The sequence below is a fragment of the Anoplopoma fimbria genome, chromosome 15 (genome assembly GCF_027596085.1).
Source record: "Anoplopoma fimbria isolate UVic2021 breed Golden Eagle Sablefish chromosome 15, Afim_UVic_2022, whole genome shotgun sequence".
NCBI classification, from domain to species: domain Eukaryota; kingdom Metazoa; phylum Chordata; class Actinopteri; order Perciformes; family Anoplopomatidae; genus Anoplopoma; species Anoplopoma fimbria.
Window position 1 is genome coordinate 20,340,259 of NC_072463.1, and position 25,566 is coordinate 20,365,824.

The 25,566-nt window shown below is 41.9% G+C and overlaps 1 protein-coding gene across 1 annotated transcript; it reads right to left on the minus strand.

Moving 5' to 3' along the window:
- Window positions 1-841: 841 nt before the first annotated feature.
- On the minus strand, window positions 842-16,310 carry tmem63c (transmembrane protein 63C). The gene is made up of 22 exons (XM_054614384.1): window positions 16,101-16,310; window positions 13,900-13,979; window positions 12,362-12,449; window positions 11,166-11,203; window positions 10,373-10,515; window positions 9,407-9,458; window positions 9,204-9,312; window positions 7,031-7,104; window positions 6,818-6,898; window positions 6,617-6,737; window positions 6,268-6,401; window positions 5,979-6,101; window positions 4,410-4,563; window positions 4,208-4,314; window positions 3,486-3,572; window positions 3,328-3,393; window positions 3,056-3,218; window positions 2,845-2,950; window positions 1,868-2,035; window positions 1,643-1,755; window positions 1,482-1,556; window positions 842-1,084 (listed from the first exon to the last, which is right to left on the minus strand). The coding sequence occupies exons 1-22, from the start codon at window positions 16,308-16,310 to the stop codon at window positions 854-856; spliced, it is 2,523 nt and encodes an 840-aa protein (XP_054470359.1). The 3' UTR covers window positions 842-853.
- Window positions 16,311-25,566: the final 9,256 nt, after the last annotated feature.

Consider the following 25,566-nt stretch of genomic DNA (forward strand, 5'->3'; position numbering starts at 1 on the left):
TGCAGATAATTAGATAAGAAGATTTATACATAAATCTGCTCATCTAACTCTCGGCAAGAAAGTGAACAAGCATATGAAAAATGTTAAACTATTCCTTTAAAATAAATAAAACAAAATTGAGTTGGATCACATATACAGTCAAAATAGCGTAATAAGGGAATACTCTGAGCTGCTTGTGCCTCCTTGTTGAGCGTGTACATATATTACAGTACATCTCTGAGTTACAATCGGCCCTCCGTCTGTCTGCTCTCTCACTGCAGATGGCTTCACAACTAGCTGCCCTCACCCTCAGCCTCCCTGAGCTCTGCGTTCGAGGAACCAGATATCACCCGTGCCCAGACCACTCTGTCAGTCTGCCGGGGCAAGCCTGCTCACACCACCCACACTGGTAGGAACTTTCACCTCCGCTCATGTCCTAGTGGCACGGCATGGAGAGAGTATCTCTGATAGCAATTCCACCCCAGCCACTTTCATTACTTTAAACCTTTTTAACTTGCAAATGTAGTCACAGAAGAAGCTGGGATCCCTGTCATGGAGCATCCAATAGTTTAAATGAAATAATCTGTACATTTAGGGATGTATCGTCTGTAGAGATTTGAGTTTTTGTCCATGTGACAAGTTCAGGAGATGTTTTAGCAAACTATTGTCTATATATATTTATAGTAGCGTTTACAAGGACCCTGCTCCTGTATTCTTTCATCTTCAGGTTCTTCATCAAGCCCAGTCTGGTCTCAGGGTCTGAGGCAGCGAAGTTGGATTCTGAGGTCAGAAGCGAAAATGCAGCATTGCAGCATTTAGCAATCTCTGCTCCCCAGAGGAAGGACATGTGGAATCAGCTTGGGGGGATTTGGTGTTACTGGAAGCCTACTGGGCTGTCCATGAGTGGGCTGGAGCAGTAGCGGTCTGGGGGGTCTTTGAGTTCAGTCTCATGGGTCTGGGCGTGACCTTCCTCACACTCCTCTTCCTCCGCCGCGCCGTGGCTTGAACTCTGGGAGCTGGCCATGGCGCCGTAGCTGTGGTGAGCCGGGGACGGCATGGGAGTCAAAGCCAGCTCTGGCTCCAGCAGCACGGACGCCACAAACAGCTGAGGGAGGAAGATCAACATATAGTTAATGATGGTGTCACACAGTAAATCTCTCAATTCACAGGGAGCACATTGGAAGAAAGCATGTTTTAACTTTGTGATGGAAGAAATATGCAGATCATTTATTTATACTTTGACAGCAAAGATTTTCTTACGATTACTTATCTGACATTGCTAATAAATACAATGATCATAAGTGTAACACTGTTCAGCAGCTGACTCTGAAATCTCAGATGTCAGAGCTTTACACCAGCACAGTAAATGCACAAACAACAACCTAATTTAACTTTAACACAAATGAAACTATAACTATTAAAACAAGCAAAAATACTATTATGATCCTCTAAGATAGGTTTAATGGTGTACTGTCTAATAATAGAAATATCAGATACTGTACATTGGAGGCAGTGGTGGATGTTACAGTACTCCTGTCTCCGTCAGTAAACGTCCCCTCTGCTGGCTGATCAGACATCTGAAACAAATAAAATACATATTATTCATTCGATATTAATGCTTCTTTAGCTGAACTTAGTCTGTGTGGGTTATGGCGGAGCTGACCTGGTAACTTGTCGACTTGTCTGGTTGCTTCCTAAGGCACAAGCGGAAGAGGGAAAAGGCAATGCAGGAGAGCAGGGACACTAAGGTGAAGAGAGTTATGGGATGCACTGGACCTGTGACAGTAAGGTGCAATAAATTACAACCTCACAATGTTATATTGTACGCTCACAATACAATGCCGGTTACAGACACTGTAACAGGATAGAAATGGAAGTGATAAAGTACCTAATCTGAGCATTGAAAAGAAGAGCAACCAGAACATGCAGAGGATGGGAGCCAGGATGACCTGGCTGATGGCTGCTCTGTGGATCCGTTGGCTGAGTTTAGTGGGAACGTATGCATAGTAGATGTTGTATCGGTCGACCATGTGCTTCAGAATCACATAGAGCAGACCTACAGGGGTAGGAAACAAAATGTTCAAATATCAAAAACATTACAGCAATCTTTGGAAAATGGACGGCGGCATTGTTGATTTGAGGCGGAGGGAGCAGAAAACTACGGTATGGTCCTTTAACATTATAGTGATATATATTTTTTTCTCCAAACGTTCACTTAACCCCACACATTGACCTGAAGGACCTCAAAACTGGAATAAAATGCTCAATGTGAAGTTTGATGCAATTTGCAATTAAATTATTGTGACGTGGCCTGATTTAAAACAACAAAAAGGAAAACATATTTTAAAAAACAAGCAATTTACATTTATTTTTCAAATGAATTAATTTCCCATTTAGCTTTAGCAGTTATCCTTTGTTGTTCTATGTGTTTTCACCCAATGAGGTTCAACTCAACCAATGAGATTATTTGCCCTTGCTCTGCCTCAGAAAATTAACAATATTCAGACAGCCGCTCAGGTAAAATGCACAGAACAGCAGAGTAGTATGTTTGAAAGGGCCTGTATTTAGTATTTGACTGCAGTGGCAAATAGAAGCTTGGTGAGCTCTGGGCAGAGACAGGAGCAGAGTGGGCGTCTGGCTCACAACTCACTGTGTCTGGGTGTCTGGGACTACAGCAGCAAATTCACACAGTCTGCATCGGACTGGCAGGCAGTGGAGGAGAGTGAGGTAACAGCATGAGGGGAGATTACACACACACACACACACACACACACAGACTAGGAGGGAAGGTGATGGGATGGTGAAGAAAGACAGAAGGTGTAAAGATGGAAGAGGTAGATGAGGATTTGTATGTATGTTGCTCACCAAAGGGTGTAATGATGGGACATGTGATGCTGTAGGTCATACTGACTGCAAAGATGCACATGGTCCAGGCGTACTCAAGGCCAAACTGGAACTCATAGGCCTGGCTCTGCATATGTAAACACAAACACAGTAAGATTTACAAATCAGAGCACAATCTCATGTACCAACAATAAAAACACTGGGATAAGGTAAGAGATAAAGCTCAGCTGACCCGTTTGACATGGATGCGCTCAGCCTGGGACTTGGCGAAGCAGAGGCGGAGGGCATACACTGTGAGTGCTGGGATGCGAAGCAGCTCCATAGATGTGCCAATCAGACTGGATGTAATCACATAGTTCACAAAGAATGCACCGTTGTCAGGAAGAAACACACACCTGTACCAAGAAAACAAAGAGGATTGAGTGTTTGGCTGCGACAAAAAAATATTTTTAGGAGTCATGACACCCTTTGTATGTTTTATTTGAACAAAAAGAGGAATCTTACTGGAATTTGACCTCCTTTTCTTCCAGGAAGTTGACATCGAAGAGCCATGTGAAGAACAGGTCCAGACTACAGGGTAAAATCAAAGGAATTATTCAAAATCAGCACAAAAGCAGAAGTTATATGTTTGTTTTGTGACTGTAGATATGCTGTCAGTGTACCTGGACAGACCAAGTGAAGGCAGGATGATGACCATGAAGACCAGCAGGAAAAAACACTTGTGCATCGTTACTTGGTTCTCACCAGATCTGAGACATTAAATGAATAACATGGGATTGTAAGAACATCATTATGCAACGCATATTTAGTTATGTAAAACATATATGCACAGTTCCCTTCAACATAGTAAATTCATAATGTGAAATAATGTAATGTAAAGTCAGCTGAATCTACTTGTAAAGGACCGTTGGGTTCATTAGCACGAACTACGCTTTTCACTCCAGTAAACAGTTCATTTGCATTCGCTCCTTCGCACATCACGCCTGCACAACACGTTTGTGGGGGTGGTTATGTAAAGAAAGGGTGCTCATTGGTGCTGCGTGAGGTTGTCTCCTTATGCACAGTAGTTCTGCTCCTCCTCCTGCTAGTCACCATGTGCATTTACCCTGTGCATGGTGATTACTGTGCATATCATTATCCTCACATGGAGATCTCTATGACAACCTGCCCAGAATAACAGTGCAGGGAGAGTGACAGAGAGAAGGGGGGAGGGAGTATAAAAAGAGCAACAGGGTGAAAAAAAAAAAAATTGAGATGGGGCAAAAAATGAAATGCTGAGAGTTGAGAGGAAGACAGGCAGCTAAACATGAAGGGTCTATTTGAAGAAGCAAAGGACAGGCATTTCCATTTCAGAGGAGAGAGATCGCTGGTGGCTGGTGAGTACCTGGTCCAGTGGGACTCAAAGAAGGCTGAGTAGTAGACGATGAAGGGTAGGAGTACCGAAAACGCCCACAGCAGGAGGGTTGGGAAGAACTGGGTAATGACAGGGCTCTGGATTGGACAGCAAAATGATTTCTTAATGAAAACGAAGAGAGTTCAAATGTAGCATTAATGTCACACAGTTCAACTCAATCTCAAACTCTGACCTGCAGGCTGTCCACAGGCCTCGTGACATTGAACTTGTCCATTGTGTTGACGATAATGGCGGGAGTGGTGAGGAAGAAGAGCAGCAGGAAGAGGAGGATGTTGAGGAGGACGCATCGGAGCCACCAGCGAGAGCCGCACACTGACAGGTTTTCCCTGGTGACGGGAGAAATAATGAGCGTCAATACACAATCATCCAGCAGGACAGACAGGACATTTAACACACTACTCTGCCCTGACAAGCTTGTACTGTATGTATTGACATAAGCCTGAAATAGCCAGCTCAGTTGTCTCTTGTATGTGAGTTGCTGAGCATTTTCCCACTGCACTGGACTGGAGAGCGGGTCGGGAACAGCACACTTCAACACTCAGTTTTAATGAAGGAACAAAAGTACCTGCTCAACCCCACAGGCTGCAACTGCTCCAGTACATTACAGTCATTTAGCAGACGCTTTTATCCAAAGCGACTTACAGTCAGTAGTATATTACATATCATTCACCCATTCACACACTGATGACAGGCTACCATGCAAGGTGCCACCATCAGACTCTAACTAACATTCATGCAACATCCAGTCCACACCGATGGCAAGCCTTCGGGAGCAACTTGGGGTTAAGTGTCTTGCCCAAGGACACATCGACTGCCGAAGCCGGGTATCGAACCACCGACCCTCTGATTGGAGAACTACCTTGCTCTCCACTACGCCACAGCCGCCCAGTAGTGTAGTTAATGTTAATGTGGAAACACATTCACACTGCAGCCAATCAGGCATGAAGCACAAACAGTGAGCGCTGCCATGTCTTTGGTTAATATCCTATACATATGCATCACTCACTTGTTACATAATCTCGCCGCATTTGCTCTCCAAGATAAGAAACATGCATTATGGCTAATCCAATCATGGATAGGGAATGAGTTTGAAATGTTTTCTGAGCTCTGCTACACACAAGAGAGTGCATACTGATACATCTTAGATGTTGCTGTTGGTTAATTTTATTTCCTTAAATAAACGCACAACGGTCAATTCGAATAGGAATGGTAGTAGTATTGTTAATGCAAATATTCAGATACATACCTCTTGTCATGATGGACCTCTATTTGAGGTCCATCATGACAAGCTAATGTTGCTTTAGAAATAAGTGCAGCCCACAAAACATTGGTTTAAAGTCTAGCCACAAACCAGAGGTTTCCAAAGACACCAAATATGTCAGGATTCATTTCAGAGAAATGTGTCTAAATTGTGGATGTTACAAGCAAAATATGTGTCTGCATGTGTTGTATCCCACAGTCCAAAGAGACATGAAGGTTTGGTCATTAGATTGCTTGTACTGTAGGTGTGAATGTGAGTGTGAATGTTTGTCTGTCAGTTTCCCAATGCATGCTGGGATAGGTTACAGCTCCCTTACAACATGCACAGAATACATATATTTAATGGAAGGGTGGATTTCTCCGTTTCTTTTAAGTGCTACAAAAGTAGTATATGGTGTCAGTGTGGAAAATGTTGACTTCGCAAAACAAAGGGAAATAAGCTTTAAGAAACTATGTGAGTTCCGGTAATGTCAGTACTGACCAGATGATATCACTGGGAGCAGGTGCGTAGGTGATCCCCCATTTGTGCGACTGCACCACAGTGGTGATGCTGGACTGCTGGGGTCTGCGACGGCAGCGTACACAGCCATAGTCCTTCACAATGCTGGAAGACAAAACAAAATGTACAAAAGGGATCTGCATCAGTGCTCAGTAACAACTGCTTTTATTCCACTTCATGAACTTTATGGTTGCTCCCATGTGTGACAGGGTTTATGCGATGAGAGGACCTGACAAATATAAACCCTGATGTCATGCTGTTGTTTACTCACACAGCAGTCATCCTCTCATCACGAAAAGTCACAAAGGCAATTCCCAGCCTCTTCATGGAGATTCGGTTCTTCTCAGCATTAAACTCGTCCGTCCGCTTTTCTTCTAACTCGCTGTAGTATTGTTCTGCATCCACCTGCAGATAAAAGTTAGAGCACACATTACTCACTGCATCTTTCTTTACCAGAAAGATCCTCAGTTTTACGGTGGCAGTATATCTGGTTGCTGCATGTTCTTAATTCTGGATTGCAGTGCCATCCAGTGGTAACATACTTTCTGTGCAGCACAACCTGAGCTGCAAGTCTATACAGGCAGTCGCCTACTAATCATAATTATACTGATAAAAAGTACCTTTTCAAAGCCACAGATGTCGCAGCAGAATATCTGAGCACATGGATGGGTCTTGATCATGATCTTCCCCTCCTTTTGGGCCTTTGTTGCAAAATACAGCCGGCCTTTCATTGCCTTGCGTCTGAAAAACACAGCATCATCAGACAAGAGCCTCACACTGATCCCAAACTGTGCTGGTCCAAACTCTAGCAGCTACTGTACCTTTCTAAGTCCAGCCTCATCAGCTTGTGGACATCAAAGCAGAATCGGATATCGGTGACAGTACAGCTGGGGTAGGCCTCACTGGTGAATGGAGCAAAAGGAGTTAATCATAATAAGTAGGCGATGAGATTGCACATGTACGATGGTCTTGTCACATTATTCAAACAAAAGGAGAGGATTTAACTTAATAAAAAGAGAAGAAAACATGTTTACTGGAAGTGTTTGGTGATGAGTCCTGGGTCAGAGATCTCTCTTGGTATGGAGGTAATCATCAGTGTCCTGGCTACCTGAAACACATAATGACTACCATGAGAAGTAGATACAATAAACTGAAAGACATCACCATCTTATCAAGAGGTGTAAGCCATGCTAGTGGCGTGGCTCTATGGATGGCAATGCTGGTTTGTTTGTTCACCACATTCAGACATAAATATATCCCAACAACTACAGTGGGGCAAAAAAGTATTTAGTCAGCCACCAATTGTGCAAGTTCTCCCACTTAAAAAGATGAGAGAGGCCTGTCATTTTCATCATAGGTACACTTCAACTATGAGAGACAGAATGGAAATCACATTGTAGGATTTTTAATGAATGAATTGGTAAATTCCTCTAAAATAAGTATTTGGTCACCTACAAACAAGCAAGATTTCTGGCTCTCACAGACCTGTAACTTCTTCTTTAAGAGGCTCCTCTGTCCTCCACTCGTTACCTGTATTAATGGCACCTGTTTGAACTTGTTATCAGTATAAAAGACACCTGTCCACAACCTCAAACAGTCACACTCCAAACTCCACTATGGCCAAGACAAAAGAGCTGTCAAAGGACACCAGAAACAAAATTGTAGACCTGCACCAGGCTGGGAAGACTGAATCTGCAATAGGTAAGCAGCTTGGTGTGAAGAAATCAACTGTGGGAGCAACTATTAGAAAATGGAAGACATACAAGACTACTGATAATCTCCCTCGATCTGGGGCTCCACGCAAGATCTCACCCCGTGGGGCCAAAATGATCACAAGAACGGTGAACAAAAATCCCAGAACCACACGGGGGGGCCTAGTGAATGACCTGCAGAGAGCTGGGACCAAAGTAACAAAGGCTACCATCAGTAACACACTACGCCGCCAGGGACTCAAATCCTGCAGTGCCAGACGTGTCCCCCTGCTTAAGCCAGTACATGTCCAGGCCCGTCTGAAGTTTGCTAGAGAGCATTTGGATGATCCAGAAGAGGATTGGGAGAATGTCAGATGAAACCAAAATAGAACTTTTTGGTAAAAACTCAACTCGTCGTGTTTGGAGGAGAAAGAATGCCGAGTTGCATCCAAAGAACACCATACCTACTGTGAAGCATGGGGGTGGAAACATCATGCTTTGGGGCTGTTTTTCTGCAAGGGGACCAGGACGACTGATCCGTGTAAAGGAAAGAATGAATGGGGCCATGTATCGTGAGATTTTGAGTGAAAACCTCCTTCCATCAGCAAGGGCATTGAAGATGAAACGTGGCTGGGTCTTTCAGCATGACAATGATCCCAAACACACCGCCCAGGCAACAAAGGAGTGGCTTCGTAAGAAGCATCTCAAGGTCCTGGAGTGGCCTAGCCAGTCTCCAGATCTCAACCCCATAGAAAATCTGTGGAGGGAGTTGAAAGTCCGTGTTGCCCAGCGACAGCCCCGAAACATCACTGCTCTAGAGGAGATCTGCATGGAGGAATGGGCCAAAATACCAGCAACAGTGTGTGAAAAGCTTGTGAAGACTTACAGAAAACGTTTGACCTCTGTCGTTGCCAACAAAGGGTATATAACAAAGTATTGAGATGAACTTTTGTTATTGACCAAATACTTATTTTCCACCATAATTTGCAAATATATTCTTTAAAAATCAGACAATGTGATTTTCAGGAATTTAGTAACAGGCCTCTCTCATCTTTTTAAGTGGGAGAACTTGCACAATTGGTGGCTGACTAAATACTTTTTTGCCCCACTGTACATAAACCAAGTCAGTGTCGAGGATGAGGATGAATCATAATGATTTTGGTGATCCTATGACTTTTTTTCGTGACACCAGCAGGTTGACTTTTGTGCTCTAGCGTGAAATGTCTCTACAACTCCTGGATGGATTTCCATGAAATTTGAAACACACGTTCATGTTCCCCTCAGGATAAATTGTAATCACTTAGGGGACTCATTAACTTTTCATCCAATGCAACCATTATAATGTAATTTATGAGCTAAAGGCCTCCCCATCGGCCTCAGCTGTATTTTGTGTTTAGCCCTGATTAGCATGCTAACACGCAGGACTAAAGAACTTGCCTTTATAAAATGTATATTTTTGCAGTATAAAAATGGCCAGGCCTATATGTTTAAACAGTATAATGTGATGGTGGCAGACCTTCTCATCTTCTCGGTACTCCAGCCGTATCAAGTGGTGAGCCATGCACAGCGACGTGATAATGAAGTAGATCAGAGCCAAGATGCTGTGGAGCCACAGAAAGCTGTCCCTAAGAGGCACAAAAAGGATTAAACAAATATAGTTTTTGGTTCTGCGTTATTTCATAGCGAAATTTGATGTCATTCATAAAATGTTAGACTTACTTTGCGCTTACATTAGCCAGTGTTGTTCTTCCAAAGTTTTCAGGACTGTCCCCTGTCGAGATAATGAAACATGACAGAGAGCGAGACATTTTAATTTTCTAATGACTTAAAGGAAACCCCTCCTCTTTTGTCTGGAGGCTGAGGCAGCAATGAAGCAATGTCACTGGTAAGAAAAAAAACTTTCCATCCAATTAAATGGAAAATTTCTCGTCTCAATGAAATTTCACACAAAATTCAAACATCGCAGTCGTGCCTAACTCTGGTGTTTTAATCCCTATGTTTGCTGTTACCATGGCAGACTGACTGCTGCTGATTGGGTGTTGGTTTATTTAATGGCTATGGTGACACACTGGTTCATCAGATAATAGCCAAAAGTAATAAAGAAAGAGTCTGTGGACAGCCCAGCTCCTCGTAGACCCCTTAATGACTCCTGCCTTCATCCTGTTATAGAATGGCTTACTCAACACTTCCTACAAAATAAGCACACAACTGCCAAAAGGCATTTCTGCTGCTAGTTAGCTTCTAATTTTCTTCACCATCCCACCCCTCACACCTACATGTGTATGTTAAGAGGAAATGAAGCACTTTCTATTCCTATAATTCTAGGCTTGAGCAAAAAACTCCCATTTGATGAAAGGCAGCTTTTGTGTATATAAATAGTGAGTAGTGAATAGAATGTGAATAGTGAGTTTATGAATCATTTTAAGTTTAAATAACTTTTCGAGTTGATTTCAGCTTTGATCTAATTTCATGTATGCAATATACTTTGGCTTTTTTATAAACTCAGCTTTACCACAGATTGTTTTAAGCTATCGTTTTGATGCATTTAAGCACGTGTGTGATTGTCTCTGTGTGGGCTGGCTTCTCTCACCGCGAAATGCTTCACATGACTCTCCTGAGGTTAAGGATATCCCTTGGCTTTTCAAATAGTCGGGCCGCTAGACCATCCTCTAAAGACAAACATACCCAGGAGTTTCCCGGAAAAGTTGATGGGCAGGATTACGGCCAAAGACAGCAGGCAAACCACTGTCATGAGCAGGATGATGTGGCGCTGGAAGGACAGGTATGTGACCGCATCAATGCCGCATTTGCTACGGATCTCATCATCCCTGCAGAAACAGAGAGATGCTAAATTTCAGAATCTCTGAATCACACATCCAATACATACAAAACGCTCTATGCCACATTGCAAAAAGAGACAAATGGGCCTACAGCTTATATCTCATCATGAGTAGAACTCTGGCACCACTACTCTGGTGCCAGAAGCTGTGGTTGCCAGGCGGGAGGTTCAGGAAACCCAGTGTCATTAAATAGAACAAAAAGAAATGCATGGAAAAAATGGAAAGAAGAAAATACGGTTACGCTGGTCACATGGCGGCCCACACATAGCGAACTCTCAGGGTGGGTTCGCACTTTCCTAGGGTGAGCCGCTGGCACGGCAGCTAAAAACAGAAGCACCCAAACTCCATCATAATACTATGTAAACCATGGGCACTCTGGAAATCGGCTTTTTCTTCAGGCCTAAATCTGTTGTGTGTAGTCAGACTGGAGCAAGAGCAAATATTCAATGGGAAAACCACAGCACCAGCGGTTGCATGAGCCCAGACTCGTTTGTTTTTGCTGCTAAATGACATATAACAAGAGACTTTACATTTGCCGGTGACATCATTTTTGAAGACAGAGGGCCAATTAAAAGGATGGAAGCTAAGATGAGAGAAGGGTAAAAATAGTGAAAAGGGTAACTGCTTTGTGTACTTACTTCATATGGTAAAGTGATGACAGCCATGTGCAGAAGCCCTGGAAAGAGAGGAGAATCGTAAAACATCCCATGGATTAGTTATTAAAGATAATAGATGACATATGTATACAAGTCTGTGCACACCACATCTAGCTGCTCGCAAGCATCCACTATTTGCATAGAAATAAGGTCTGTTGAGTGACATAGAGGGGGAGATTTAATAGGTCTAGCCTGGAGCAGTAACCACTTTACTGCAGCCTCAGCTTTGAGTAGGAACAGGGCAATGACTCCAGTCTGACTCTTTGTCTTACACCGTTATAAACATGCAGGGAGTGACATCAGTCTATCACACAGGTGTCATGGAGTCACACAGTCCAGCTGAGTCATGAGCCAAACTTTCCTCCTACGACAGTTGACACAATGCCATCTTAGACAAGTGGACTTGAAGGTAGAAGTGCAGTAGGCTGCATTTTTAGACATTTAGATATGGTCGATTAGCTGTGACACCTTGTTAAAAATAAGGTAAAATAATGAGAACATGAACAGGACGACTGGTAGACAGTCAATCATCAGTGGTATTGTTTCTTAAAAATAAGACATGTTTGTACATTTCCCATAATGCCTACTGTTTTATTTCTTGTGCAGAGAGAACTAGAGTCTGGCAGTCTCCTCAAATGCTATGTACGCCTATTGACACATCTGGCTGACAAGGAGCAACATTAGCATTCATTCAGAGTTGTGTTTGAGTCCATCTGACTATTCTAAGTCCAATATTCACTCTCCTTTTAGCCCTAGTCTCAACCGATCAAATATTTACTCCTGCTAAACTTCAGAGTTGGATAATCATTGTCTGTTGCCTCATATCTATCTGTGACCTCTTTAACATTACATTGCTATTTAATACATTGTTGTGAAAAATATGATTTGATACTGCTTTAAAGTAAAGCAGCAGAAGCACACTCAGTGGTCAACTTAGAATGGGACCAATGCATGTCTCAACACATAGAATAGACGAATATTTAACGAGGTACAAGTGCATTCAGTATTTATGTTAGACCTTTAGGACACATGACATTTATTTTGTTGATAGAGGTGGTATCTGGGTGGTTGTTTAGGATGAAGGATACCTTTAATTGCTCTGAAAATGCTGGTAAGGGTTTCCTTGGTGCTTTTTAGGAGCTGATGAAAAACTCTAAGCCAAACAAAACAAAGCTCACCATGTCCTTGGTCTCAGAGTCAGAGGGGCTGGACTCTGATGGAGACTTCTCTTTCTCACTTGGTTCTCCATAAAACAGGGATGTGAGACTGAAAAGATGAGCAAAGAAATAGCAAGATTATTATTTTATCAGTGTATCCAATATGTAATATATCACTGCTGTAACAGTAAAGACATGATGTAACTACTCTCGACAGTCCCAAAGTCTCAAACTGTATACATAAAGAAGACATAAAACACATTCAGTATGGTCGAATCTAATGAAGCCAGTGTGATGATTGAATTTGCGGATATTGCTCTCTGGGCCGTACCACTGACAGTTCGACATTGTGTCAAATTAAGCAGCATAATTTAATCAGTGCAAGAGAGGACCGCTTGGCAAAACACACAGATGCTGCTTGCCCTTCGGTGCCATGAAGCCGCTGCCGGTCAGGCAGAAGTAAGCAAGCCCGTACTCCACTGAAGAGGCAGCTCAGGTCAAGCAGAGGAAAACCGCAGCAGACAAGCCCAGACGGCTGGACGGACCTTGGCTCATTTTGTATTCTTAAAAGGTATGTGATTATTGATTAAATGTTTAAAGGATAAGCCTGGTGATTTTCTATTATTTTCTTACTATCAGCAAATCCAATGAAGATGCCCAAAACAACAGGGGAACCAAATCCTAGAAAAACAGATATTGTCTGTGTAGCCAATGCTTATTCTTATGCCCCGGTTGCCCTTAATACTCACACAAAATGCATGTTAATCCACAGTTGAAAATAGTTCCATTCACGGGCATAATTTTCTTGCGTTTGAGTAACTTTTGCTTAAAAACTACATTGCCTTTTATAAAAACCTGTTTAAAAATGTACCTTTATTATGAACCAGTGGACTTTTAATGCCACAGACAGGGAAAAAAGTTGGAAAGTATTGAGAGACGGATTAACACGTTGTTTGTAGTTATCTTTTCGTGGAGTTTGTTGACAATGAGAAAAATACTGAATAACGCCAGCCTTATAGCCTTGTCCTTTAAGATATTTATTAAGGTGAAATTGCCAAACATTGGCTGGTTCTAAAATGTGAGGATTTGCTGCTTTTCTCATTTTTTTTATTGCAGTAAATTTAACATATTATGGTTTTAAGAATGTCGAACAAATAAGTATTTTCTTTCCAAAGTTAGTCGAATCCAAAAATTATTAGTTGAATTATTAGTTTAAAAGAGTGGAAAGACCATTAAACCAACCACTCCTTGTTTACATATACTCTGTATGTGTATGTCTGATCTGTGTTAACACTTTTATATTTTCAATGTCAATATAAAATACATGAATACATTGCCACAGTTGCAGTAACTACTCCAAAAACAACAAATGATTATAAGAAACAAAGGCAGAGTAGCTCTTCGCCCTAGTTTGCCTTTTACGCAGTACCATTTATACTCAGCAGAGGGAGCTGTAGGCTTCATGGTCAGGACTCAGGAGAGGTTCCACTGAAAATCGTAAAATGTTGTCATGGCTCACAAACCAGAAGTGTATCAGATTTGATGTGTTATGGGTTCACCTGTCATTCTCCATCAGCAGAGCCAGGCGGCCATAGTCCCATGCAGCCTTCCTCAGACAGGAGAAGATGAGCAACAGGAACTACAACACAGAACCAGAAAATTAGTGCATGAAGCTGCTAAGAATCTGATTTTCATCTGCTCTGGGCAAAACCTTTCCATAGGGCTTGAATTGAAAACAGTGGCCTGTCTCTGCGTGTTCCTAAGGAGCCAACACATAATAGACAGGTTCAAAATGCAGCAGCAATAATGAGACATCGTCTTCCTTAAGAGTGGTAAGTGGTTGTCTTGGAAACTACCAGAGACAGGTCAGCATGCACAGACGAACACATGCTGTGCACTGCTGCCAAATGAGTGTGGTCAACAGCAAGAATAAATATGAATAGCCTCCATTCTTCCACAAATGGAGAGCTAAAGTGTAGCACCATAATGAAGTATGAAAAATCTATGTAATGACTCATTATAGTACACTTTAGTGAATTCATGCTGAACAGCTCTGGTTAAATATAAAGAGCATAATTGGCCGATGATGGATAAATGTTGACAAATGCAACTTATAGCATTAAACCATTAAACCATTAACTCATTAACTCATTAACTCATTTGAGGTTAGAGGACATTTGGTTTAGTGGGCAAGGATGACAGAAATGTTAATATGAAAAAAGCTCCCATTAATGATTCATTCTTTAGTGATCTAGAGCCACGCATAGTCAATCAAAGCATCCTTGACTAAGGCTTGTAGCTGAATAATGAGTGCATGTTCACATTAAAAGTCAGGGTCCAAACTCCTTCTTTGAATAAGAATCTCTCCATTATCTCGCTCTTTTCCCGGTGTCCGGCTCCTCCCTGTTGTTTTAGTTTGTTTGGTCTCGATGCGTGGGCGTGCTCTCCTTAAGTCCCACAGATGATTTATTCTTATTCTGTAAGATGATGGAACTGATGCAGAGGCGTGCTCCCGTCACCTGGGGGGGAAGCACGCTTTGACTCATGCTCGTCATTAAGAGACAGCAGTCGACCCTCTGTGTTGTCTTGACAACTAGGCAGCGATAAAATGAGCCAATTAGAACACTGAGATGGCAGATTGAGAGTGATATCAGTGCAGAGATTAAGGTTGACAAGGCCTGGCAGCCTATTTTTATCTGGAGACAGGAGGAAAATATGCAATTATGTTTGTAAACAGTGTACCCACTGTAATATACTATGTGAGGGGAAAATTCAAACACACGGATTTAATGCATTTGATGGCTATGACATGCACACAATGTTTGCATTTGTATGTGTACTTGTGCATCATAACGAGATCCAAAAGCATTGACAAAAAAAAAAGCTCAAACACGTTTTGCAAGGCAATGGCTTAATTAAAGTTTGGTTTGGATTTTACAAAAAGTGTTCAATGCAATGCAACAACACTATTCTTACTGTTCCTTAAATTGATAAAAAGCACTGCATATACAACCATCATCTATTGCAGGGTCACTGGGGGCTTGAGCCTATCCCAGCATGCATTGGGCAAGAGGCGGGGTACACCCTGGACAGGTCACCAGTTTATCATATCGACAGACAAACACTCACACCTAGGAGCTGTTTAAAGTCTCCAAGTCAACCTCACCACATCTCTTTATACTGTCGGAGAAACACCACACATTTAGAATCTCATATCCGTTTTTATATGGAGGAAACCCATGCAGAGGAGAAGCTGCATGCAACTTCCGGAAAGAAAGCCCCAGCTTTGTGACCCCAGGACCTTGTTTTAGTGAGGTGACGGTGCATTTTCCACCTAGGACTATATATGACATTTGCAATATTAAAGTCCCAGTTTACATTTTTAGCGATCAAGTTGTGAAGTATGTTTGCTTATCATAACTGAAGATAGACTAGTAAAGGGGCTCTCCAGTGATACTGTTTAGCACTGTGTGAGTTTTCTCTGAGTCCTCCCACAGTCCAAAGACAGGCAGCTGAGGTTAATAAATTATTTCTAAATTGCCCGCAGGTGTGCACGTAAGTGTGAAGGTTGGTCTGTCTCTATGTGTCCTGTGATAGTCTGTCATCCTGTCCAGGGTGTACCTTGCCTTTCGCCCAATGTCAGCTGGGATCGGCTCCAGCCCCCACCACGCGTCCCTAAATAGGAGTGGTTACATATAATGGATGGATGGATAGATGGATGGATGGATGGATGGATGGATGGGTGGGTGTTAGTCAGTACCATCCAGAGCACGACATTGATGGCAAGGACCGTGGGAACTCCTCCAAACGGCAGACCCTGGAGGACGCTGCTGTGGGAGTGTGAGCGGTAGCATCTCTCCGCAGTGCTGTTTTCTTCCCCAAAAGAATCCAGGAAGCTGAGAACATCCAGCTCCACTGCTTTCCCCTCCACAGGGGGCGCTCTTGTCACAAACAGCTCAGAGTGCGCCATCAGCACTTGACAATACCTGAAGAAAAGACAAAGAAAGTGACCATTAACCTGTTGAAGTTCTTGGATGCTTTGGCTTTACACACAGGGATTCTTTGCGCAATCACATTGGGTTCACTGATAATTATAATTTCTGTAATAATACAAGGACTGGTTATTGATTGTAGTGACATTTGTGCTGGTTTATCTAACCTACAGCTAAGCATTTAGCTTAAACACTAAGCTATTTCTACTTAGTATAAGAGGAAAGTCAGCAAACTGAATCTCTAATGGGAATTATATTATCTAAAGTTTGCTGGCCCGGCTGTGTCAACAAAGCAAGGAGAAACTCTGATTACAACACACAGAGGGAGAGTGACTTAATTCTCTGCTCAGGTAGACATTACTCCACTATATCTTTACATATATAATATCTGTTTGATGCTATATTAATGTTCTGAATCCCATATATTGCACCTTAAAAAAACAATTGTGGTGCTCCAACAAGTATCTGCCACTCACTCTAAGTCAGTTATTATAAAAGGTATTGAAAGCATTTGCAAGGATCAGTCTAATGATCATCCGAGTCCATTAGCAGCTATTGACCGCCGTGTCGGTTTCTCTATCTGACAAATGGGAGTGGAGACGTCACATGAGAGCGACATGCTGATTGGATGACACTGCAGGATCTGTAAAAAAAAACATAATATATTGCAGGAAGATGACCATTTAACCATGTAGACAAAAGCATATGCTGTTGTGACAACAAGTTTAACATAACAATAGTAAAAGCATAAACTGTTAATGCCAATGCAGATTTGAACAGCTTGTTGAGGATTAGGAGTTTCTGGGTTTCCTCTTGTCTACAAAAGCATGTGCAGAATATGATCATTCTCTCTGCCATGACCACACAATGGAGGCCTGAACCATCTGTCCTCCAGCAGCACACACTCTCCACACGTTGGATCAATACACTCCTGAATCCTAACTGCTCAGCTTGTGGACACTCCTCACTGAATAAACAGTCTAAGGAAATGGAGCAGCAAAAGAGTGCTGACAAAGCTTTGCATCAATATCGCGAGTGAAAGACATCAATCATCAAATTTCATGGGAAAAGAAGTACGATTCTTCAATATTTCGAGAGATTGCTTTGACACACTAGTAAACAAACTGTGTGCTGCGCAGGAGTAAATGGCAGCCAAAACTGCATCACAACCCTCTGCTGTCCAACTCTCAAAAGAGATGTGAGGTAACACAAGAAGTGAAAAAGTGAGAGGAAGCTCAAGGCCTCAAAACTGGCACACATTACTGATCACAACCGTGGTGTGATTTATCACTGCGCCAATGATGTCACATCCTGAGAAGTTGTGTGAAGCATTTACTAAACAGAAGGATGTCTAGTGTAGGAGGGAGAGCTGATAAATAGCAGCCCTGCTGGACTGCTGTACTTCACACTGTCAGAAAGGTCTGGAGATAGTATAGAAATACAACACAGGAATCTTTTAGCATCTCTTTCTGTATAGCTGTAGTCTCTTATACTTTCTGTTGAGAAACTGTATATACCTCGCAGTCAATATTTAGATTCTGTCAGACACAGAGCATCTGAGCCTCCCTATGGAGACAACTGGGGAGGATGCAAATCCATAACGTACACACACTGTGTCTGCAGATCTGAGTTTCGACAGAGGCAGAGGTATCAAGTTTTCTCTCTCTGCCAATAAATAAGCCATAGATATGCACAAAAAGTATAATTTAACAGCTAAAAGTGGATTCATAGCCGCATAGGCTTATAGTACAAGGAGAGAGCATTCGGTTCTCTGAAAAAAATAAAAGAGCTACAACAAGGACATTTATTTAACCAACTAAGAAAGTGATTTACAGGAGATTTTGAAGTCGTTGGATTAATATCACAATAAATCAACTAAAGTATTCCAGTAGTTTTTATTTAGATAAAATGCAAGGCTTGTGATAACACTGTGATGATACTGTTTGCAGCATTTGCCTGTTTTTTAAATAATTCAATCATCATGTTAAAAAGCCCAAAATGGAAAGCTGCAGGAAAAAAAGTAAACAGTTCTGTACCTATTTTTATCTTCCTGTGATGAGCTAATGGCAGCAAACAAATCAAAGAGCAACTGTGTGAACGACATGCAGCAACAGGAATAAAAACCAAAACGATGCCTTATATGGAAGAAAATACAACTAGCTAGCTGTAAACTAAAGCAGAAAACAGAATTTGACATGCTGAAGTGTAAACAGACCTTTATTGTCTCATGCTGTTCTTCTTCCTGCATCAGACGAGTCATTCACTTTGAACGCTGCCTGCTGCTGATGCTGACAGTTAAACTCTTCCTCTCAGCCTCCAGAACAGAGTAGGATGCTGAAGGATACAGGATGGCTATGGTGTGGTTTCACACAACATTTGGACCAACGTCACAGGATGACTCGGCAGTTTAACCACAAGACCACAAGAAGGATATTATTTCTGTCTCATCCGTCGTATATAAACACTCAAACATGCTCACAGTTATCCCATGGTATCCATTTCGGCTCCAGCTTATTGAATTCTGCAAATCTGAAGTCTTTCTAATCCTTTCCCTCTTTGCTCATTTCTCTCTTCCTCATCCCTGACTCAAGCTTCCAAGCCAACGCAGCAGATTACAAACTGATGTTTGGCAGCGTTGTGCCTCCCGCTGGCAGCACGAGTGAAATCCCTCCTCTGTCCTCTGTGTGTTAGACTATAACGATCACAGATGCTGAAGTCAGTACAGGAGCAGTGAGCTGGTGATGAGATATATCTGAGTTTGAGTCAGAGAAGCAGAAAAAGAGAGGAAAAAGCTAGCTCAGGTCAGCTAATCAGCTCATTGCACCAGAATAAACAGCTGAGGTATCTATGTGTGTGTGTGTGTGTGTGTGTGTGTGTGTGTGTGTGTGTGTGTGTGTGTGTGTGTGTGTGTGTGTGTGTGTGTGTGTGTGTGTGTGTGTGTGTGTGTGAGAGAGAGAGGTGATAGAGACAAAACAATTAAACTGTAAGTCAGAACGTCGATAATTTACAATAAACCCTGATTCAATCCAGATATCATGTCATTACTCCCTCATAACATTTTGATTAAATCTGCTTCTACTGTAGCCTTACCATGGACTGTTTAAAAGCATCATTATTTTGGTGATGTCAGCAACATAAAGTATTGTCACCTGCTTAAATGTAGAAACACATTACAAGAGTCTTCAGCCATGCATCAGTTCTGTGAGGCTGCACCTTGGCAATGGCTTTGAGCAAAATTACAACATGCTTACAATGACAATGAAAAGGTATAATATTTAACATGGTCACCATCTCAGTTTAGCATTCTAACAAATGCAAATTAGCACTTTACACAGAATACTGCTGGGGCTGATGGGAATGTCATTAGTTTTGTAGTTTAGTCATATTTATTTTTGACCTGATGATGATGCTAGATTAAAAGCCTGAGGACCACCAAAGTTATTAAAATTGGATCATAAATGTCTGTCCCAAATTCTGACCATCCATCCAGTGGTTTTTGAGACAACTAAAAACCAGAAAACAGATACAGGAAAAGTTTCACCATATTTTTCAGGACTCATCTTGGCACCATTGATATCTGTGACCAATGTCATTGCAATCCAACCAAAAGATTTTTACTTGTCACATCAAAAAAAGCAGCTAGTGATCAAGAAAAAGACAAGGGTCAGTAGAATACACTTCCTGTAAGTCGCTTTGGATAAAAGCGTCTGCTAAATGACTGTAATGTAATGTAATGTAATGTAGAATCTTATTTTATTTTTTTACAAAAATTATGACATTGCATTCGATAGTTGTTGGGATATTTTAGTCTAGATCAAAGTGCTGGACTGACAGACATAGTGGTTTAAAACACTGAGGAAACAGAGGAGGATGTTATGTGCAACAAAGTTCCCAGTGAAGATATAAACCAAGCGCGTTGGCATCCACTACTCACATTTACGATCCTTTAAATCACTTTAACAGACCCCTCAACAAGTGCTCTGTCATGCTGATATCAGAAGCTGAATCTATGTTACCAATAAACATAGCATACATCTTTACATCTTAACATGTTTTACAGGACTTGGATCCTATTTCCAGCTGCACCAGAACCTAATGAAAAACATAAACCATGTGGTGGACAGTCCTACGGAAGAGCTTTCTCTCTCATCATCAAACATTCAGTTGGACGAAGATTCATTGCCTGTCTGAGGGAACGAGAGATGGCCCTGTTTTGCCAGAAAGATGAACCATAAATAAAATGTGAACTTGTGTTGACTTCCAAACCTCTGCACCGTATCAACTGTCAGCTACTGTGAGATAAAAGATCACCCCCCATGAAGAACCTCAATCACCATAAATAAAAGAGTAATGGCTTCAGAGCTGTTGTTCTCGTCTTGACTGTGGCCTTGTTAAACATCCAGTTTTCCCTTGCCGCGATACCTGCATGGAAGGGAGAGGTTTGACGTTTCCCCTGTCAACAACTTCAACTCAAAGGCCCAGAGCTGGTAGAATATGCATGAGTGATTCTTAGCTGCGCTCTGCATGTTAATCCAAAACTGAGCCGTTGATTATGGAAATCCTTGTGTTTAAAGGTATTCTGTTGGGGCGGCTGTGGCACATGAGGTAGAGCGCTTGTCCCGTAACCACAAGGTTGGTGGTTCAAACCCCTCTACCGGCAACATGCTGAGGTTTCCTTGAGCAAGACACCTAACCCCAAGTTGCTCCCCGGGCGCTTCATTGCAGCCCACTGCTCCTCCGGGATGGGTTAAATGCAGAGAAATAATTTCCCCATTGTGGGACTAATAAAGGATTGATTATTATTATTATTATTAAAACAATCCTTCTCTAATGAACTGTTAACAAGCCAATAAAACAGGAGTCATGACATGAGATGACATGGCACAGCAGATCTGTTATAGTACCTCTCGCTTGCAGTATGCTGAGAGGCATGGGAGCATACTAAATCACATTTGCAAAATCACATATCGGCTGTAACAAGACCTCTCCAGCTTATCAATGTTCCCATTCACTGTACATGAACTACATGGCAAGCAGGGAAACCTGAACGTCACACCTGGATGTGATCTCATTATAAAGCCCTGAGCATTAATACGCTGCTGTTACGTACAGTGTCTTGTATGTATACGTGTTGTAGGCCTACATGTATTGTGTTCTGTTTTGTGTTGTTGGTTTGTGGTGTTGTTCTGTCTCCTCCCACTGTTTTCATTCTCCTCCTTCTCAGATGTGCGCACCTGGTTCCAATCATTGATCATCACCACACCTGTTCCAGATCTCCTATCAGCCATTCCCCTTTAAATAGCCCCCACTTGTGTTAGAGAAGGTTGTTGCTTTTTGGGTTGAGCTGTGGCAGAGCTCTGGTTGAGCTCTGGTTGATTTTGCTTGGTTTTGCTGGTTCATTGATGAACCTTTAGTTAAAACACCTTTGTTAAAACCATTTACTTTAGCAGCCTACTTTTGTTTTGTCTTGTGTTAATTCTTTGTTGTGCGCACAGGGACAAACGAGGATAGGTAAGATACCCTGGGTATACATATTACATGCACGTAGGTTTACCTTTTGTTAAAACCCCAGATTAGAGTGAGCACCACCCGCTGTACTTTTGGGTGCTTAGCACCTGTCAATGGGGGTGGGTTTCTTTATGTTCTTTTCTTTGGTGCCACTAACATTCCTCTTTGATCCCTGTGTTGCTTTTCTGTAAATAAATACTTTCTTTAATTCATATTGGGTCCTGGTTCTGTGTGACTACACCCTCACTTGCTCAACCTGGTGCATTATGTTACGTCCTTCTACTCCGAGCCACCAAGGGGGCGTAACAGCTGCCTCCACTCATCTGGGAAGGCTTTCTACAAGATTTTGGAACCTGATACAGGGATTTGCTTCATGCAACAAACACACCAGTGAGAGAAACTATTGCTTAAAATATCATTGTATGCTGTAGCATCAAGACCTCTCTGAATTGAGCCAAAACCACGAAAAGAACCCCAGTTTGTGGACAGAAACCTCCATATACTTTTTTAAAATATTATTTACTTTATTATATTTATATTCGGGCTGCACGGCGGTGTAGTGGTTAGCACTGTCGCCTCACAGCAAGAGGGGCCTGGGTTCAATTCCCGGGCTGGACAACCTTCTGTGTGGAGTTTGCATGTGCGTGGGTTCTCTCCGGGTTCTCCAAAGACATGCAGCTTAGGTTAATTGAAGACTCTAAATTGCCCGTAGGTGTGGATGTGAGTGTGAATGGTTGTTTGTCTTTATATGTCAGACTGGCGACCTGTCCAGGGTGTACCCTGCCTTCGCCCATTGACAGCTGAGATCGGCTCCAGCACCCCTGCGACCCTTAACTGGATAAGCAGGTTATGGAAAATGGATGGATATTTATATTCTCTTAGTTTCATGAGATATTTTAATGGGAATGCCCTGTGTGAGTGCATCTTATTTTCAACTCTACAGGAGCTACAGGCCCCCGCTGTTATGGTTTTGGTTGAAAGGTGGTGTTGGGGGATGTGGATGGGCAACCCTCATCAGACTCAGCCTGAGGGAGAGAGGGGGGAGGAGGTAATCGCACAATCTGCTCACCACCTGCTCAGTGGAGGAGGGAGGAGGCTTTACTCTTTTCATACCTCACTCTCTCTCCTCTCTCTATCACACAACACACAAACAAGGATCACCGAGGTGTGTCTGCACAGAGCACACAGTTATTGCAGCATCCCCCCACCCGGCCTCATTCTGAAGGCTGAATGAGCCATATAGCATGACTGGAGTGATGACTGCATACACAGGCCGTGATCAACAAACCAAACACCTGCTTCCTGTCTGGCTGCACATGCTCAGTAGGCCCCCAGGGGAGCGCTGTGTGTCTGCCCTGCCTCTGCTGCTTGTGGACTGGGCCTCTCCTCATTAGAGCCCCCCTGACAACATGTGTGCTGGATGAACAAATAGCCAAAGAATAATCTGTGTTTTCCCTGCACCTCAGAGCTTCTAGAAGATACCACCCACAGCCTTTTACACTGCTGGAGCTGATCCTTAAAAGTGGGCCTGTGAGTAAACCTGAGACTCTGTCGAAATTCCCTTCACTCCTACATATACAAACAAGTGCAGACACTGCTCATTTTAACAGATTCCTTCAGAGAAATGTTTATTCTTTGAAAGAGTCTTAACCATATCTAAAAGGACCACACAATAAAACATGTCTCGACATACTGACATAATGTCAAGCATGAATTTAATTTTAAAAAAAGACTTATTGAAACTTATTTTATCAATGTTTTCCAATAAGCTTGCACCTAGATTAGAAGCGTGTTAATCACGGCCCTTTTTAACATTACATTACTGCCAATCAAATATCAAAGAACAGTAAGAAGGCAGACAATTGATGTTTGGAAAGTAGGAAATCAATCTAAACACATACAGTCAAAATGTTCAGCAATAACAGAAAGTAAGGCTTAAACTATATAATTTTAATTAACATTTAACAAGCCATTGTTTTCTTTCATCTGCCCATGTTGACATGTTTTAATATCTTTGATTGCCCGAGTAACAGTACAAAATCCAGATCAATTGATCAATTATCAAAGTAGTTGTTGTTGCTGCTGTCATTAGACTAATCAACTAATTGTTCCAGCTATAATGGGCAATATTTGTCATTTGTAGTAAACGCAAAAACCACCAGTGTGGTCATGTACAAATAACTGAGCATCTAGATCACAGCCAAGCAGATAAGTGCTCATATCACAACATCTGATACACACAGGATGACTTTTGCAGGTTTATCAGATGGGACAACTTGTCTTCATATACAGCATAAAATGTGTGACAAGTAAAAGGACAAGACAGTGTGACATCTGTGAATATCTTATGCTGCATGCTTACTGGTGTTATAGTAAGCTTATGGCAGCGTGCTTTTTTGCTGGGGAATATCTGTGTGTGATACAACAGTTACAATGCTGCATGCGTCAGTATCACTGTGATGGATCCCTGTGGAATAGCAGGGAAGTTCACAGCAGGCATCTCAAATAGCAGTGAGCCTCCTTTCCACTGACGACATGAAAAGAACAAAGCCGTGTCTATGGTACATTACTGCTGTGGTTAGATGGCAGGTGGGTAGTTCCTCTCAGATTCTCAGTCTGGGCTCAAGTGTAGAGCTAACCCTCATTCATTACTTTGTTAAAAGCAATACAACAGTATACTGTATCCACCTATAGTACGAGGGTCTCATCACTATAACTGGCCTATTGATGTTGCAATGTAGAATTACTTATAATCATGATAGAAGATTGTATCAACTTTGCCAACCCTGTGTAGTACTACAGTCCTCCATCCTACTTTACAAAACCATTTGATTTCAGATTGAGATTAAATGTAACTATTATATTTTTAAAGTAAGTCCAGAATCAAGTCACGATCAAACCTCCTACTGGTTTGATGTTTGACATTCCTGAAGCTTAAAACTCGGCATAGGAGACATTATTCATTTACACAGTGTTTGGTCTCTTTCCATGTGAGTAAGAGCAGATTATGCAATTTTGATACTGTGCACCATGAGAATAAAATTCACAAAGGTTCTTTGTGCACCGTCGCCAACGTTTTTACTGTTTGTTCATTCAGTGCCCCTGGAGCTGTCTACCTGCTCGAGGTGCTGAAATAAACACAGACCGAAATAAACAAACCAGAATAAAGAAAATCCACGGACAGAGGCTTATGCGTGATTCTCTCATACGTGCTGCTTTCTATCGTCGGCCTGTTAATCCATATCCATCTCTAATGCAAGCTCTTTTTTCAAATCTAAGCTTCGAGTCTCCTAAAATATTAATTTCTGTTTGATACTCGAAGATGACCAGCATTCATCAGCTCTCTATTCTTTGGAGACTTACTGTGCACTCTTCCTTTTGAAGTGTTGGAAAACATTTTAAAGTGATAGCGCACTGAAAATCTTTGAATTATTTAACACTCAATATAAGTGAACTCCTGCACACTATCAACCTTTCATTGTGGCCAAAAATAATACTTAAGCCTCAGATTGAACAAGACAATATAACAGAGTCAAGTCACAAACACCTGAATCAATTGCACTTTCAATAAAATACATAAATGTAATATTTTGCAGGGGTGTAGACATTTATGAAACACTCACCACCTGTTTGATGAAAAGGGCGTGGTAAAAAAAAAAATTATAGTGATAGTTCCAATAGATTCCAATTGTGACCAGTTTTCAAAAACTACTAACTTTTTACAGA